This window comes from Microcebus murinus, chromosome 5 (assembly GCF_040939455.1).
Source record: "Microcebus murinus isolate Inina chromosome 5, M.murinus_Inina_mat1.0, whole genome shotgun sequence".
NCBI classification, from domain to species: Eukaryota; Metazoa; Chordata; class Mammalia; order Primates; family Cheirogaleidae; genus Microcebus; species Microcebus murinus.
Genome location: NC_134108.1, coordinates 49,952,176 through 49,968,739, shown reverse-complemented (window position 1 = coordinate 49,968,739; position 16,564 = coordinate 49,952,176). Strand labels below are relative to the sequence as shown.

The 16,564-nt window shown below is 37.2% G+C and overlaps 1 protein-coding gene across 2 annotated transcripts in view; it reads left to right on the top strand.

Annotated features, from left to right (window-relative positions):
• The window catches only part of AFG1L (AFG1 like ATPase), a 182,149-nt gene that overhangs the window by 134,324 nt on the left and 31,261 nt on the right, over positions 1–16,564 (top strand). For both annotated transcript variants that reach the window (XM_076003078.1, XM_076003079.1), the window contains exons 9-10: positions 6,330–6,400; positions 6,657–6,757. In XM_076003078.1, coding sequence (XP_075859193.1) covers positions 6,330–6,400; positions 6,657–6,757 — 172 coding nt within the window. The remainder of the gene's footprint in view (positions 1–6,329; positions 6,401–6,656; positions 6,758–16,564) is intronic.

Sequence of the window (16,564 nt, the reverse complement as noted above, 5' to 3'; positions counted from 1 at the left end):
CATGATTTAGTTTCTTGACCTTTTATATTTGACCTGTTTTTTCCTCTTGAAGTTTTTAGAATATTCTCCCTTTGTTCCTGGTTTCCTGAAATAGCATGATGATGTGCCTTGGAATAGAGCTTTTTTCCCATTCTTCATGCTGGGTATTTATTGAACCTTGTCAACTTAGAAAGTCATGTTCTGCAGTTCTAGGAAATTTTATTTTATTTTTTCTTCTTTTTTTCCCCATCATATTTTTTGGAACTCCTTCTGGTTAGATATTGAACCTTGTGGATTGATCTTTTAACTTTCTATTTTCCATCTTTTTGCTCTATTTTCTGAAATATTGCCTCAACTTTTTCTTCCAATTATTTCCCCAAAGTTTTTACTTAGCAGCCTTATTTAGAGCTCTTTCTTATGCCTTTGCTCTTCTTTTGATGTTTGCAGCATCCTTCTTTGTTTCATGTCTTTTCTTTGAGCATATTAGAGTGTATTCTTCCCCTGCTCTCTGTATTTTTTTCTTTGCTTCCTTCAAGATCTTTTTTTCTAATTCTTTATTTTGGTTTTTGTCTTTTATCCTAAAGGCTTTCCTTAAATCTATGGAAGTACTAGGTTGTCCATTTGCACTTAAGAATGAGGCATTAAAAAGCTGATTAGGCCAGGCATGGTGGCTCATGCCTATAATCCTAGCACTCTGGGAGGCCGAGGTGGGTGGATTGCTCAAGGTCAGGAGTTCGAGACCAGCCTGAGCAAGAGCGAGACCCTGACTTTACTAAAAAATAGAAAGAAATTATCTGGACAACTAAAAATATATATATAGAGAAAAAATTATCTGGGCATGGCGTTGCATGCCTGTAGTCCCAGCTACTCGGGAGGCTGAGGCAGGAGGATTGCTTGAGCCCAGGAGTTTGAGGTTGCTGTGAGCTAGGCTGACACCATGACACTCTAGCCTGGGCAACAGACCCAGACTCTGCCTCAAAAAAAACCACACAAAAAACCACACTAGATTAAAAAAAATAAATAAATAAAATAAAAAGCTGATTAGAAGCTCTATGTGCATAAACAGGGTTTTATTGATTGGTGGGCTTCACTGGAGGATAGTAAGGTGGCTGGTCAGGATTTTCATTGGAGAGCCCCAAATATCAATATCTGCAATTCTTTCTTTTGGCTGTTCAGTTTCCTACAGAGTTTAAGTCTTTCTGTCTACTTCTGAGATAGAAGCTTTGCTGGTAGGGTTCTGGATGTTGAAAAGGTACAGGCTGTTGGTTTCACTGTTGAATATGCAGGATTTCAGTATGGTATCTCCTCCCCCTTCCTTTATTGTTAAAACTGCCCCAGCTGGTAAACATACCAGTTTTTGCTAGAGTGGAGAAGGGGCAGAATCTAGCAGTCCAACAAGAGGGAGGGAAGCTAAGGAACTGCTTTTGTCTTATTTTCAAGCAATGTCCCTGTTTCCAGCCTGACCCCTCACCTGTACATTCAAATGTACCCGATAGTGCCAAGCCTTTGCACGGGTCTTCGGTGAGCACTGGCTTGCTTCCTTTTAGCTCAGCACCCTGCCTCTCACTTTCTGCCTTCTCACTCTGTTAAGGTCCTGCTCATCCAAGTAAGGGAAGCAACGCCAGGTTTTCCTTCTTCGAGGCTCCCCTAATCTTCCCAGGTGATTCGCATAGTAAACCCTTCCCCTTATCACGTGTCTTTGGGGAGGGTAAATCCTCCTCCTCTCTCCCAAGGGAGGAGGGAAAAAGCTCTATCACAAATACTGGACCCAAAGGCCAATGACTTCTGGTCCCTGTCCCCCTCCTTCTAGAAGCACTATGATGTGGGGAAGAGGAGGGGATGGTGGAGGAGGGGATGGTGGAGGAGGGGATGGTGGAGGAGGGGATGGTGGAGGAGGGGCGGCAATCTGAGGGAAGCTGGTTTTCCTGCTTGTAGCCATAAGGGTAGGGTCTGGGCCAGTTATTGGTGGCTCACTGGTAGTTATTGTTAGAAAGTTAGAGATACTTAACACTCTAGCCATCAACTTTGTGCCTTAATTTCAATTCTAGGCTGAGGGAACAATTGCGCTCAAAAACAGCATGCTATTCCATTGTATTGGGTGTATCAAAATGTACTTCACCAAGTTCCTCATCATTGGACATTTAGGTTCTTCACTTTTGTGATGCTAGAAGCAGTGTCACAGTGAACATCCTTGTAGTAGTTAATATTGTATTTTCATAGGTGAAATTCCTATGAGTGGACTAGCTGGGTGTTATGAAATGCATGTTTTTAGTGCTTTTCTTACATATTATCTGGTTGCCTCGAAATCTTGTACCAGTTCTACACTCTTCCCAGCAGTATATAAGAGTGTCCTTTATCCTCATACCTAGACTTGCTTGGGATATTTTTATCTTTTTTCTTATCTCTGACAATTTGGAGAGAAGAAAGGCATCTTTTGATTTTACTTTGTATTTGTTATTACTTGTAAGAAAAAATGATGTTATATATGCTTCTTGCTCATTAAGCTATCTTTTAATGTAATTTGCCTGTTTGAGTTTTTTTTGGCACTTTTCCTATTGGGGTATTTTCTACTGTTGGAATTTTTTTTTCTGTTTTTGAGACAGGGTCTCACTCTGTCATCCGGGGCTAGAATGCAGTGGCATCATCATAGCTCACTGCAACCTCAAACTCCTGGGCTCAAGCAATCCTCCTGCCTTGGCCTCCCTAGTTAGTAGCCAGGACTACATGTACGTACCACCATGCCCAGCTGATTTTTCTATTTTTTGTAGAGATGGGATCTTGCTCTTGCTAAGACTGGTCTTGAACTGCTGGCCTCAAGCAATTCTCTCATCTCAGCCTCCCCAAATGCTAGGATTACAGGAGTGAACCACTCTGCCTAGCCAGAATTTTTTTTTTACTGTTGGACCTTTTTTATCTGTTGGAATTTTTTATACATTGATAATATTATTCATATGCCATAAACATTGACGTTGTGTTCCCAGTTTGAAATTGCCTTATTTATTTTATTTATAATATTTTATGTTATATAGAAAAGTTTCCTCTTATGTATTTACATTAGATAGGTAGCTTAATTCTCTTAGTTTTCTCTTTAGTTTTAGTAAAAATGGTATAATAAGGCCGGGCGCTGTGGCTCATGCCTGTAATCCTAGCTCTTGGGAGGCCGAGGCGGGCGGATTGCTCAAGGTCAGGAGTTCAAAACCAGCCTGAGCAAGAGCGAGACCCCGTCTCTACTATAAATAGAAAGAAATTAATTGGCCAACTGATATATATATATAAAAAAAATTAGCCGGGCATGGTGGCGCATGCCTGTAGTCCCAGCTATTCGGGAGGCTGAGGCAGGAGGATCGCTTGAGCCCAGGAGTTTGAGGTTGCTGTGAGCTAGGCTGACGCCACGGCACTCACTCTAGCCTGGACAACAAAGTGAGACTCTGTCTCAAAAAAAAAAAATAATAAATAAAATAAAATAAAAATGGTATAATAACATAACCTACAAAGTAAGGTGGGGATTATATAAGTAAATAATCTGCTACATTATAGTTGTTCAACAAATGATAACTTTTGTCATTCTCTGTGTGACACATTGAAATAGTTCAGAATTGTCTAAAATTTTTTCTACAATTGCAAAACATATTCAAAGATGTTTAAGCTGGATATGGAAATGGATAGTAAATAGAGCTCTTAATCTTTTTGGCTAATATAGACAGGCAAGTTTAATTTCTACATTTACTTTTCTAGTTCTCATACTTAAAAAATTTAACAAAGTCTGATTGATGCATTCTCGTAAGTCAGAAAACCTAAAGTCTGAGTGGAGCATGAAAAGACTAGTATTTTCTTATAAGTTTTTGCTTGTAAGAGATCATGAACATATTCGTTTCTGGTAAGGATTCCTTTCTTGGTATCCTTATTTATTTCATATCCATGAAGATAGTCTAAAAAACCCAAAAGCACATACTAGCCTCTCCTGCTTTTAAAACAATATGACAATGAGGTTCCTGTCCCTCCCTTACTCCCTGAGGTCAAGTGCAAGTTGGCTTAGAGGGGTAGCAGCTGCAAGTTACATAAACTGCTTGCTTTTGTGAACTACTTTTATTTTTAAACCACTTAGCACCAACACAATTTTTTATTTTGCTTTTGTAACTTCTGAGTAACTTCATAATAATATAATAGAATTCTTATAAGATACTGTTATAATAAAAATAGTTTTGTGGTTTCATATAATATCACTATAATTTTGCATGTAATTTCACAGGTAACTCAGAAGATAAGGCCTGATTGAAGTCTAATGAGTCACATTTTAATGATATGGTATACTAGAGCACAGAACAAAAAAGAAATCACCACTCAGGAAGTTTGTAAGCATTTGTTTATTTACTAAATATGTTTTTGGAGACCTGTCTTCTGACTTAGTTATTTTTCTTAATTTAGTTCTACCCCTACGTTGAGTAACATGCCTATCCTAAGGAGATGTTAACTTTCTAAAGGCCAGCAAACATCCTGGATGGCTAGTGTTGCTCTCTTCTTTCTAGATCCCTTGAAAATAGCTCACTTCTCCAACAGTTTTGCTTGTGTACACCGAAGGCGAAGTTAGTTTCAAATGAATTTTCAAGAATAATGTCTAAACATACATGTCTTTGGCATGGACATTGACATTTACATTGGTTTGTGTGATTTCTTTATTTCTTTAAAATTGTTTTTTATCTCTATAATCACTCTTTCTATAGCATCATTTTATTATTTTAATACGGCTCTATGCAAATGTCATACAAGGCTTTATGAAAGTCAAATAGCATTTCCCCCACAAAGTTAACCATTGCAAATGATATTTTTAAGATCCTTTGGGGTGGAGCGGTTATTACTTAGAATGTGGCAATTCCAAAGCCTTCATAATGACTATGTGCTTTGTTGCATTGTAAAAGCATTTGTGGCAAATTCAGTGGTTCACACCTGTACTTTGGGAGGCTGAGGTGGGAGGAATGCTTGAGGCCAGGAGTTTGAGACCAGCCTGGGCAACATAGTAAGATCCTGTCTCTACAAAAAATAGAAAAATAAACCAGGCATGGTGGCGTACACCTGTAGTCCGAGCTACTTGGGAGGCTGAGGCAGGAGGATTGTTTGAATCCAGGAGTTTGAGGTTGCAGTGAGCTATGATGACACCACTGTACTCAACCCTGGGCAAACAGAGCAAGACCCTGTCTCAGAAAAAAAGGCATTTGCTCTGGAACAGCTGAAGAATTAAGTGCTTGTGTGTTAAATGCATACCACCTGATAATTACCTCAAGGGAGAAATTGTTCAAGCTTAAAGAAAAGATAATTTGTCATATCAATTTCCTTGTTTCTTTTCCTGCTGGCTTTTCAACATGGATGTATTAATTTTCAATGAAGCTTTATTAAGATGAATGTCCAGAATTCAATTTAATTGCTTCCACAACTAGATAAGAGTGATTCATGTGTCAAAATTAAGCATATTGGAAGGTCATCCTGTAAAAGTTTGTATGTAGAGTTGAAGTAAACTTACATTTTTATCTGAAGCTCTTTTTAACAGCGTTTATTTCTCCTGCCAGTTATTTTATTTTATTGACTGTTAATTTATCAACCCCTCTTTTAAAAAAAAGTGAGAGGAAAAAAGGCCATAGCATTATCACATTTATATATTTGAGTTCCCTAAACCATATGGTGATTTCTAATTAGAATACAAAAGATTCTGTGATGAGGCTAACTTCATAGTAGCTGTAATGGTGGGCATTACAGAAGGAGAGAGTTTTCTTGAATTTCCAACAGGGACACTTCTGAGAGCAACTGTGTGGTCTATAATTGTCCTTATACTAAAAGTCTGATAAAGTTATTGATGTGCAGATCAAGTTGGTATTTCGAAGGTAGTAATTTAATTCTGGATGTTTGATCCTCTCAGTCAGTGGCTTGACTTGATTTTTTTAAAAGCAGCTTCAATATTTAATTTCACATGTACCCTCTCAGCAGAGATTTCAAAGGATACTTTGCTGGATGCTTGACTGCCTTGTCTATTTGCTCTTGTTTTGCATGCAAGAGAGAGCCAGAAGCTTTCTTCTCATTGTGTACACATAGTATTAATGGATTTACTCTGCCTGTATCGTCTCATTACTGGAAACAGCTAGAAGCACAGAAGTCTTTCAGTGTATGCAAATAAGGCAGAATCATCTACCTGAGAGTTAATATTCTCTGCTTTTAAGTGTATTCTAAATCTAATGTTTGTATTTAGAGCATAACATCCTGTTCTTTTTTTTATGGGCAAAAAGCTAAGCAGGCTCAGGCAGCTGTTTGATGTTGGCTTCAAGTGTTATTAATTTCATATTCTATTATTCTTTTCACTGTAGCACAAGTGAAGCTGATGTGGAGGCTGTCATGGATAAGTTGTTTGATGAGCTGGCTCAGAAACAAAATGATTGTACGTAAGTTAATTTCTCTTGAAAGAGAATACATTTAGAACACAATGCCCAATCTCCACTGACCAATTAATAAGTTCCATTGCTGTATATGGGTTGATGCCACGCTCAAGTGGCAGTCATTGTATCAGCATTTTGTCTAATTTATGTGTTGAATCATGTGCTATTATTCATCAAGCTATGCATTTCCTATCTGTAAGAGATGAATTTTATAGTAATTATCCAGACAAGATTGAGTCTTTGTTCATGTTCCCATAGTAACTAGACCAAGGATTCTAAAAGTGCAAGGCAGAGAGCTGCGGCTGAATAAAGCCTGTGGAACCGTTGCCGACTGCACATTTGAAGAGCTGTGTGAGAGAGTGAGTATCCAGGCACGTCCAGACTCATTGGCCTTTTCACATGTTAAAATACTTCATGTTTTCCTCTCTGCCTGTTTCAGATTTTAAAATACTATTCACAGAGTCAGAACTGATTTAAAAGTCTCATTAAGGAAAATGCTCATCTATATTTGCCATGTGCTTTTTATAGATATTGGCACAAAATTTGCACTTAGAGGGGCTCTGAAGCGAAATTAGGAATTCAGAGAGAACTGTCAACTGTTGCTAGAAGCAAAAATAAAATCAGTTTTAGGGCTGTTTTGTAAAAGTCAAACAAAAGACATTTTTAGAAAAATTTTGAGGTGAGGTGAGTATGTGGGAAAAAGGAAGATGAAGTAATGCTACCATGATCTGAGGAAACATGACATAAAAGAATTTCCATTCTTTGTACTCACTGCCCATCTGTTAATGCTATAATATCTGACCTATTTGGGTCAGGGTCAAAGAAAATGAATTTCTATAACCGTGACATCTGTATTATAAATAATATATTCAACAGAGGAAAAAATATATATACCTGTATACACACACATTCATGTAAGTGAGAAAGACCTTGGTTACAGATTCATTATAGATAGGAATTCTGTCTTTTTAAAAGCTCTAAAATTCTCAGTACTCAATGGATAGGCAATATATCTATTGATTGTAAATCTTGGGGAAAACAAATTCAAATCAGACATCACTTTAAACATAATTACTCCCTAAATTGAAATATGTAAATAATCATTCCAGCTGGGCTCTGGTTTATCTTGACTTTTTAAGTAACTAAAGAAGAGTTGTTTCCAGTAAGAGAAAAGAGAAAGTCTTGATGTGTACACGCAGCCATTTTATGAGTGCTTTTCTTAAAAGCTAGTATCTTAATTAATTCTAACCAGGGTCAATTTGTAATTTGTAAGCCAGAGAGATGAACCCAATTTGTAAGTATTTAGTGCTTTGAAGTCACTAGAGTTTAGGATAATCTAGTTATCTCCAGACAAAATTCTATTAAGATATCTATTTAAATTTTACTTATTTTGCCAGAAAAATAAACTTGAGAAGAATAATATTGTATATCCAAAAGATAAAGCTCCTCCACCTTGTGCAGAAGAGAACCCAGGGGGAAAGGGGAGAACACAGGCTTGTTGAATCTTGGGGGAGGAAGGCAAAGATGGTCTCTTGGAGCAGATATTGAGTATTTATCTATATTCTTTTACATGCTCATTATTTTCAGAGCAAGTGACCAGGAAAAGGCCACATATCTGGGACCAGTATCGTCAGTCTTTTTACTGTATGAGGATGATGGGGAAGAAGGTTGCTGGGGACTTAATATTGAAAAATGAAAATAACATTTATAAAAATAAGTCATTTTTATCTTATTTGATAAAAATATGGATTATAGTAGCAGCTATAAGCTAAACTCTTAGAATAAATAATGAACAAATTTCTATTTATTTTATAAAATCCTTATTTAATCATATAGGAAATCATTTTTACAAAAATATTTAAAAATTTATCAGTTTTTTCAAAACCTTTTTAAATTCATCAAAATGTCAATTATTTTCTTTTGAAGTTTTTGTGCCGTCACTATCCTTATTGATTTTTTTCTTCTTCAGATTGGCCACATCCTCACTTGTCAGTGCCTTTGCATGAATAGGTTTGCCCTTTTTCTACACTGTAATTGTGGATGTTTATCAAATCGGACAAGCACTGAAAGATGGACAAAAGACGTTGACATGATGGGTAGGGTTAGTCTTGGTATTGAGCTGTGAGGGATATTTGAGGAAGGGCTAACTTTCTAAGTGGTGGGTGGGTTCATTTGTGACTATTTTCTTGTTATGATGATTTTGCATTTCTTTGCAACTTTATAACTGCGGCAATCTAGATATTGAATACTTGCATGAAGAGAACCATTGAAATCATTCAACTTCAGATGTAGCTGAAAACTCTTAATTAGGTTATAATGATCTTATGAGCCAGGCTAAGTAGTTGCCAAAAGCTGTCCAGTAAAGAAAAAAACACATCCAACTCAAGGTGCAGAAGCAGACATCCAGTATGTCTGGAATGGTCCCAGCTTTGGATCGCATATCCTAGTTTTCTGGGAGCCTCTTGAAGCCCAGGACCCACACGACCACCATGACCGACACCATCCTGAAAAAAAACTTTGACAATGAGTGGTGGCTGGGTTGACAGTCTGTAATGATTATTTGTGAACCATGGCCCTTTTCAAGGAAAAATATAATTTAGAAACTAATCTATTTTATAGTGTTTTGATAAGGTAAAATAAAGTTTTGATTGGAAGCCTTTGACATATACCTTAAGTAAAATGAAAAAGGCCCAGGCATTCTGCTCTTTGCATGCATCTTCCCTCTCTGTTCCAAGCACATATCCTCAGCTCTGGAATTCTGCAGGCTAACATCAAGCCTGTTGGCATCTCTGGGATTCTCTTTCTATGTAAATCTGTAATTCAACACTGCTGTGCTCAGAGAAACAATCTCAATTACAATATCCTATAGCACAGGCATAGTAGTAATAATAACTAATATAGCTATAATAACTAATATACCACCAAATTTCTTGGTGGTAGGCATCATTCCAAGAAATTTATATTAACTCATTTGATACTTTCAATATTATTGCCCCCATTTTATAGGTGCAGATATTGAGACACTGAGATGTTAAGTTACTTTCTCGAGATCACACAGCTAGTAGGTGGCATAGCTACAGCTTGAACTCTTTGGTAGTTTGGGAGCCAGATTCTGTGCTTTTAATCATTATAGTATATCTGCAAATGCTCTGGACAAGTTCTGTCTCAAATCTTCTTTTTTTTTCTTTTTCTTTTTGAGACAAAATCTTCCTCTGTCATCTGGGCTAGGATGCAGTGGCATTATCATAGCTCACCGCAATCTCTAACTCTTGGTCTCAAGTGATCCTCCTGCCTCAGCTTCCTGAGTAGCTGGGACTACAAGGTGTGCACCACTATGCCTGGCTAATTTTTCTATTTTTTGTAGAGATGGAGTCTTGCTCTTGCTCAGGCTGTTCTTGAACTCCTGGCCTCAAGCAATCCTCCCATCCGAGCCTCCCAGAATGCTAGGATTACAGATGTGAGCCACCACATCTGGCCTTTGCCTCAAATCTTTAACAGAATTCAGATGGTACCATGAAGCACAATCAAATACTTTGTGTATTCCCACATCTGACCTAAGCTTTGAGACTCTTATGGAGCATGAAACTGGCTGGGGAACAGACATCCTCCAGTCCCAGCCTCTCACTGTGTTAAAAACCTTAGTGCAGAAGTGTCCAATTCATGTGCCTTGGCAGATCCACTGGGAATGGCTACAGCTACTGACCCCTCCATCCTCCTGAATGCTGTTTAGGTCCTTTACCTCCATGCCAGGGGCCTCAAGCCTTAGGCAGCCTCATCCCTTTATTCCTTAATAAAATTATTATTGTTTTCTCTCCCTATCATGCTATGAGAAAGGTTGGGAAGTGCTGCCTTAGAGAACTGTGGGAAGCCAGAGGATAATATGTTTGGTCTTAGTTCCTTCCCATTACCTCCAAGTCAGAGCTGTGGCAAAGAAAAATGAAGTTTCATCTCTGTGGCTTCCCTTGATACAGTTATTGCTTGGCTTAATCAGAGAGTCATGGAGATGTCAGAGATACGGTTACTTAAGTCGGTGGTTCTCCACATGTGGTATATAGACCTCTAGGCTTCCCTGAGCCCACTTCAGGGGTCCTGATGTCTAAACTCTCTATAATAATACTTGGACACCTTTTGCCTTTCACTCTGGTTGTATTTACAGTAATGATACAAAAGCAATGATGGGTGAAATTGCTGGCACCTTGGCAGAATCAAGGCAGTTGCACCAAAATATTTTGTATACCTCACTGCCCAGGCACTCACAGTAAAAATCAAACAAAAAACCTAGTTTCATTTAAGAATATCCTTGAAAAAGCAGTAAAAATTATTTTGTTAAATCTCAAAAACTTTGAGAACATGTCTTTTAATATTCTTTGCAATGAAATGGTAAGTACACATAATAAAATACTTCAACTATATACCAAATATTATGGTTGTCCTGAGGAAAAGCACTAGTGTAGTTGTTTGAGTTTCAAGCTGAACTAGCCACTTTTTTCATGAATACCATTTTTACTTGGAAGACTGAGTGACAGACAAACTATAGTTATTCAGATTTGGCAGACATTTTCTCACAATGTTTGACAGACATTTTCTTGAAAATAAATGAAGTAAGACTGTCATTTCAAGAAAAAACAACTGACAATATTTGGTGCCAATGATAAAATTTGGGCAAACAAGTGAAAATTAGAATTTTGGAAAACTTGTTTCCACCATCATGAGTTTGACAGCTTCCCAATGCTTAAATATTTTTTCTGATGAGACTGATGGTGATATTAACAAATGCAGTGTTTTAATTGTTGTATAATTAAATGTGTCAACATTTGGAAGATCTGCATAACTAATTGAATCAATATTTTCCAGTAACCAATGCATGCTCTTACAAAATCATACATGACAAGAGATCCATTTAAAGTATAAGAAAGACTAATGGATTTCAATATAACAGAATTCAAAAAGTATACTAATACTGTTTCGTATTCTACATTGCAACTAACATTTTAAAAACTACCTCTTGTCAGGTTAAAAAAATCTTTTAAATAGGCTCTATTTTTTATTTTTTTTTCTTTTTGAGACAGAGTCTCACTCTGTTGCCCTGGCTGGAGTGCCATGGCGTCAGCCTAGCTCACAGCAATCTCCAATTCCTGGGCTCAAGCAAGCCTTCTGCCTCAGCATCTCAAGTAGCTAGTATTACAGGCACGCACCACCATGCCCGGCTAATTTTTTCTATATATTTTTAGTTGGTGAATTAATTTCTTTCTATTTTAGTAGAGACGGGGTCTCGCTCTTGCTCAGGCTGATCTTGAACTCCTGACCTTGAGTGATCCTCCCGCCTCGGCCTCCCAGCTTGCTAGGATTACAGGCGTGAACCACCGCGCCCAGCCAATAGGCTCTGTTTTTAAGAACAGTTTAGAAAAATTGAGAAGATGGTACAGAGAGTTTCCATATACTCCCTAATTTAGTTTCCCCTATTAATTAATTAATTCCCCTATTAATTAATGTCTTACATTAGGAGAGTACATTTTTTACAATTAATGAACCCATACTGATACACTAGTATTACCTAAAGTCTATACTTTATTCAGATTTCCTTGATTTTGATCTAATGTCCTTATTCTGCCCCAGGACCCCATCTAGGATCCATTATCTTTAATTAGCACACCTCCCTAGGCTCTTGGCTGTGACAGTTTCTCAGACCTTTCTTGTTTTTAATGGCCTTGACAATTTTGAGGAGTCCTAGTCAGGTATTTCATAGAATGTCTCTCAATTAGGATTTGCCTGATGTTTCTCATGATTAGAATGAAATGACAGGCTTTTGGGACAGGCCACAGAGGTCAATAGCATTTTCATCACATTATATCAAGGGTCCGTAATGTCAACATGACTTATCACCATTGATGTTATTGATGTTAACCTTCATCACACTTGTCTGAGATAGTGTTTGTCACGTCTTTCCACCCTAAAGGTACTCTTTCCCTGTCTTCCATAGTGTACTCTTTGGAGTAACTTCTTGTTGAGTTTTCATGTAGCATCAAAGAAGAATATCCACAATATTATCTGATAAGGCTATTAAAATATTAATACTTTTCTTTTTCCAAGTATATAACTGTAAGGCCAGATATTCTTATATACCTCAACCAAAACAACTTAATTGTAATAGATTGAGTATAGAAGCAGATACGAGAATCCAGCTATTTTCTGTTAAGCCAGACTTTAGAGAGATTTCCAAAAATGTAAAACAATGCTACCCTCTTGCTAAATTATTTTCACTTTGGAAAATATAATTATTTTTCATAAAAATATTGTTTATGTTAATTTGATAGGTTTAATGTCATGGCTTTACCATTATTACTTTAAATGAATTAATAAATCCATTTTAATAAATATAAATAAAATTTAATTATTAAATTTAATTAATACATTTAAAATTTTTCTCAGCTTTAATTTATGATACAGTAAACATTAGGAGAAATAATCCATATAAGTAAACGTTTCTTGGGTTCCTCAAAAGTTTTTAAGAGTGTAGAGGGGTCCTGAAACCAAAAAGTTTGAGAACTACTTGCTTCAGAGTTAAACTTTCATGGACTGAAAATGAAAGAATCCTCTTCAAAGAAAGTAAGCCAAAGCTGAATTCTAAAGGCTTAATGAGTAAACTGACTATATCTGAATTTTCCTTATTGAGAAATATAATTTTTACACCTGCAGAAAATTGTTTCCTCAACTGATAACTATGCTCACAAGTAACTATTTGCAAGAGCAGTTTGTTATTTGTCTTTTAAAAATAATGACAGGTGGCCAGGTGTGTTTGCAAAACGTCTGGGCAGAAAAATATATCAGTTGATGCATATGCATGGGTGTACACATTATTCTATATCAACTTCTTATTCGTTAGCTTTCTTCTTTGGTTTTTAGTACTCAAGAAATGGAGGTCCATCAAATATGTGTATTGGCCTTCATCTGTCTATTTATCTTGATTATATCATATTAGTTTATATTATCATTAATTAGACTTATAGCTGCACTAAATAGTATCTCTTGGAAAAGTTGTTAAATGACATTTTCCTTCTCTTTCTTCTTTTTTTTAAATGATTTATTTGGTTTTTTTTCCCAAATGAAACCACTGGTTGGAAACTACTTCTGGTTCGTGTCCTGTGCTTGGTACACTTTCAGTAAATACTAAAAGATGAATAGCTTTTATCTCTACTATTTGGCAAGAGTCAAGGCTGATGGTGTTTGGATGCCAACAGTGGTGATTAGTGTCAGGGAATCAGGGCATTAATCCCCAGAGCTAAGGCAGCCCAGGCATCTCCTTGGCCTTCTACCTTCCCAGCAGCAAAACCATTTTTGCAGCATCACTAACCTGTGTGTGCTCATTTCCCACCTTTGCTGATCTCTGGCAATACCGTGTCCAAATAGGGCAGCCAGTCAGCCTAACCCAAGCATAGGTGACAGATAGGGCAGAAGTGAGATTGCAAAGAGCTTAATCGAGAATGGATCAGGTTTTTGTAGGGAGGAATAAGAAACCTAGTGTCAGACATGAACCCTAAGTCTTTTGTCTATTGTCTCCTGCACACATTCCTAGTGAATCCTTAAGCTAAAGAGTCATAGTGTTGGTGTTAGAAGGCACCCTGAGAATCATCTAAACATTCAGCCAATACTGAATCCCACAAGAGTGTTGTCCTCCATTTGCCTTGGAGTGCCAAACTGGGGGCTACAGTTAAATGTGTGAGAAGGAATATAGAACATATTCAGTTAGATGTAAAATTCACCATACATAGCCTATTTCATGAGTCCTGAGAATTATAAAGAAGGTTTTTGGTATAAAATCCCATAACTGACCTCTCCCATAATTTGATGTAAAAAGGTAAGACATATACAGGTAACTTCCTACCTGGGTTTATTGTGTTATGAAATGTTGTATGTAAAAGAAAAAGAGGCTGGGCGAGGTGGCTCACGCCTGTAATCCTAGCAATCTGGAAGGCCAAGGCAGGAGGATAGCTCAAGGTCAGGAGTTTGAGACCAGCCTGAGCAAGAGTGAGACCCCGTCTCTACTAAAAATAGAAAGAAATTAACTGAGCAACTAAAAATATAGAAAAAATTAGCCAGGCATGGTGGCGCATGCCTGTAGTCCCAGCTACTCAGAAGGCTGAGGCAGGAGGATTGCTTGAGCCCAGGATTTGAGGTTGCTGTGAGCTAGGCTGACGCCATGGCACTCTAGCCTGGATAACAGAGTGAGACTCTGCCTCAAAAAAAAAAAAAAAGAAAAGAAAAGAAAAAGAAAATTCTCTGTAAGATTGGAGGTTGAACTGAAGGATGCATTTTTACTAACTGTTGATTGATCTGTATCTTCCAAGGAAATCATTATATATTGGATTAAGAGTTGTTGGCATATTTTTTTGAGCTTTGCTATTTTAAAAGAAAAAAGAAATGGCCATAAAAGAGGGGCTGGATTGGAAATTTGAAAACTGCAGCTGCTTACAATAGTTGTGATTATTCCCATGGTGAAAGGGAGTAGCGAGGGATCAGAAGGAATAAAGCAAAACCAGGTTGAGAGGACACGTTCCCACTTCCTTCACGTGGCAAGTTTTCTGTTGTAAGACTAACGGTGAGCGCGGACAGTTTCGCCCAGCTTCTGTTCCCAAGGCAAGAGCAGCTTCTTAGATGATGCCACTTATGATTGCAAACTGTATACTGTGCAAGCCATGGACTTCTCAGGCCCATGCCTTGAAGCTTCTCTGAGGGAGAAAAGGTACCTTCATTTCTGTGAATATATTTATGTCACGCTGTTAAAGGGTTTAAAAACATGTCCAGTCCATATAACAGGGAGAAGGTGCCCAGGGATTCCCAGAGGGTCTCAAGGGAAGAGTAAGTATGCCAGGAACTGTACACTTTCAATATGTTCTCTGGCTTAGGAATAAAATTATTTTGAGGGTCAGATCTAGTAGTAGACATAAGACTTCATATTCTTTTTAAGCTCACCTCTACTCTAGGAAAGTATGAGAAACTAATATTTAATATTTACATCAGTCTTTGAGAGAAGTATGTCACTTGCTCAGACATCAAGAATGAATTAAAAAATAAAAAGTTAAAGTGTTATTAATTTTTTAAAAATAGAATTTGTTTTTAATTTTAAAGTAAATGATCTCATTTGGCTTTTAATAATAAATGTATCAGAGCCCTAAATAATGATTAAGAATGGTGCTCTAGGCCGGGCGCTGTGGCTCACGCCTGTAATCCTAGCTCTTGGGAGGCCGAGGCGGGCGGATTGCTCAAGGTCAGGAGTTCAAAACCAGCCTGAGCAAGAGCGAGACCCCGTCTCTACTACAAATAGAAAGAAATTAATTGGCCAACTGATATATATATATAAAAAAAAAATTAGCCGGGCATGGTGGCGCATGCCTGTAGTCCCAGCTACTTGGGAGGCTGAGGCAGAAGGATCACTCAAGCCCAGGAGTTTGAGGTTGCTGTGAGCTAGGCTGACGCCACGGCACTCTCTCTAGCCTGGGCAACAAAGCGAGACTCTGTCTCAAAAAAAAAAAAAAAAAAAAAAAAAAAAGAATGGTGCTCTACATGTACCCCATGAATTTGTACAAGTAAAAAAAAACAGAATAGTTTTCTAAGCAGAAGACTTGACTGACAAGATGATTGATTGGTAAATGCTGAGAGAAAAAAATCTAGGATTAACCAATTAATATGACTATAAAACACTTTAAAAGTACTTACTGGATTTTTTAAAAATAGCTTTAACACTGATGGCTTTTTTATTGCTCACTTGCCAACTGGCTTGGTTTTTCTTAAAAAAAAATTTTTCAATTGATTAATTCTTAAGTATTTGCTTTCTATCACAGAGTATAATTTGATATAGTCCATAGTATCTTCCTCCTAATTTAGATCAGTTGACTCAAAGTTAGTAATTACTTAGTACATTGCCAATTAGAATATTCAGTAAGGTATGCCCTAGTTTATTACTTTGAGATATATGTTATAGAAAAAGTTTGGAAATTGTTAGAATATACTATTTTTGTTTCCTAAAATAGCTTGGTAAAGACGTTATTGATTCAGGCAAAAGATTTTGAGAAAAAAAAAAACTATGAGCTATAATATCATAGGAATTATAAGATTTCCACATATTGTAGGGTCAAATATTACTTAACTCTTTTATTGTTAACCAAGAA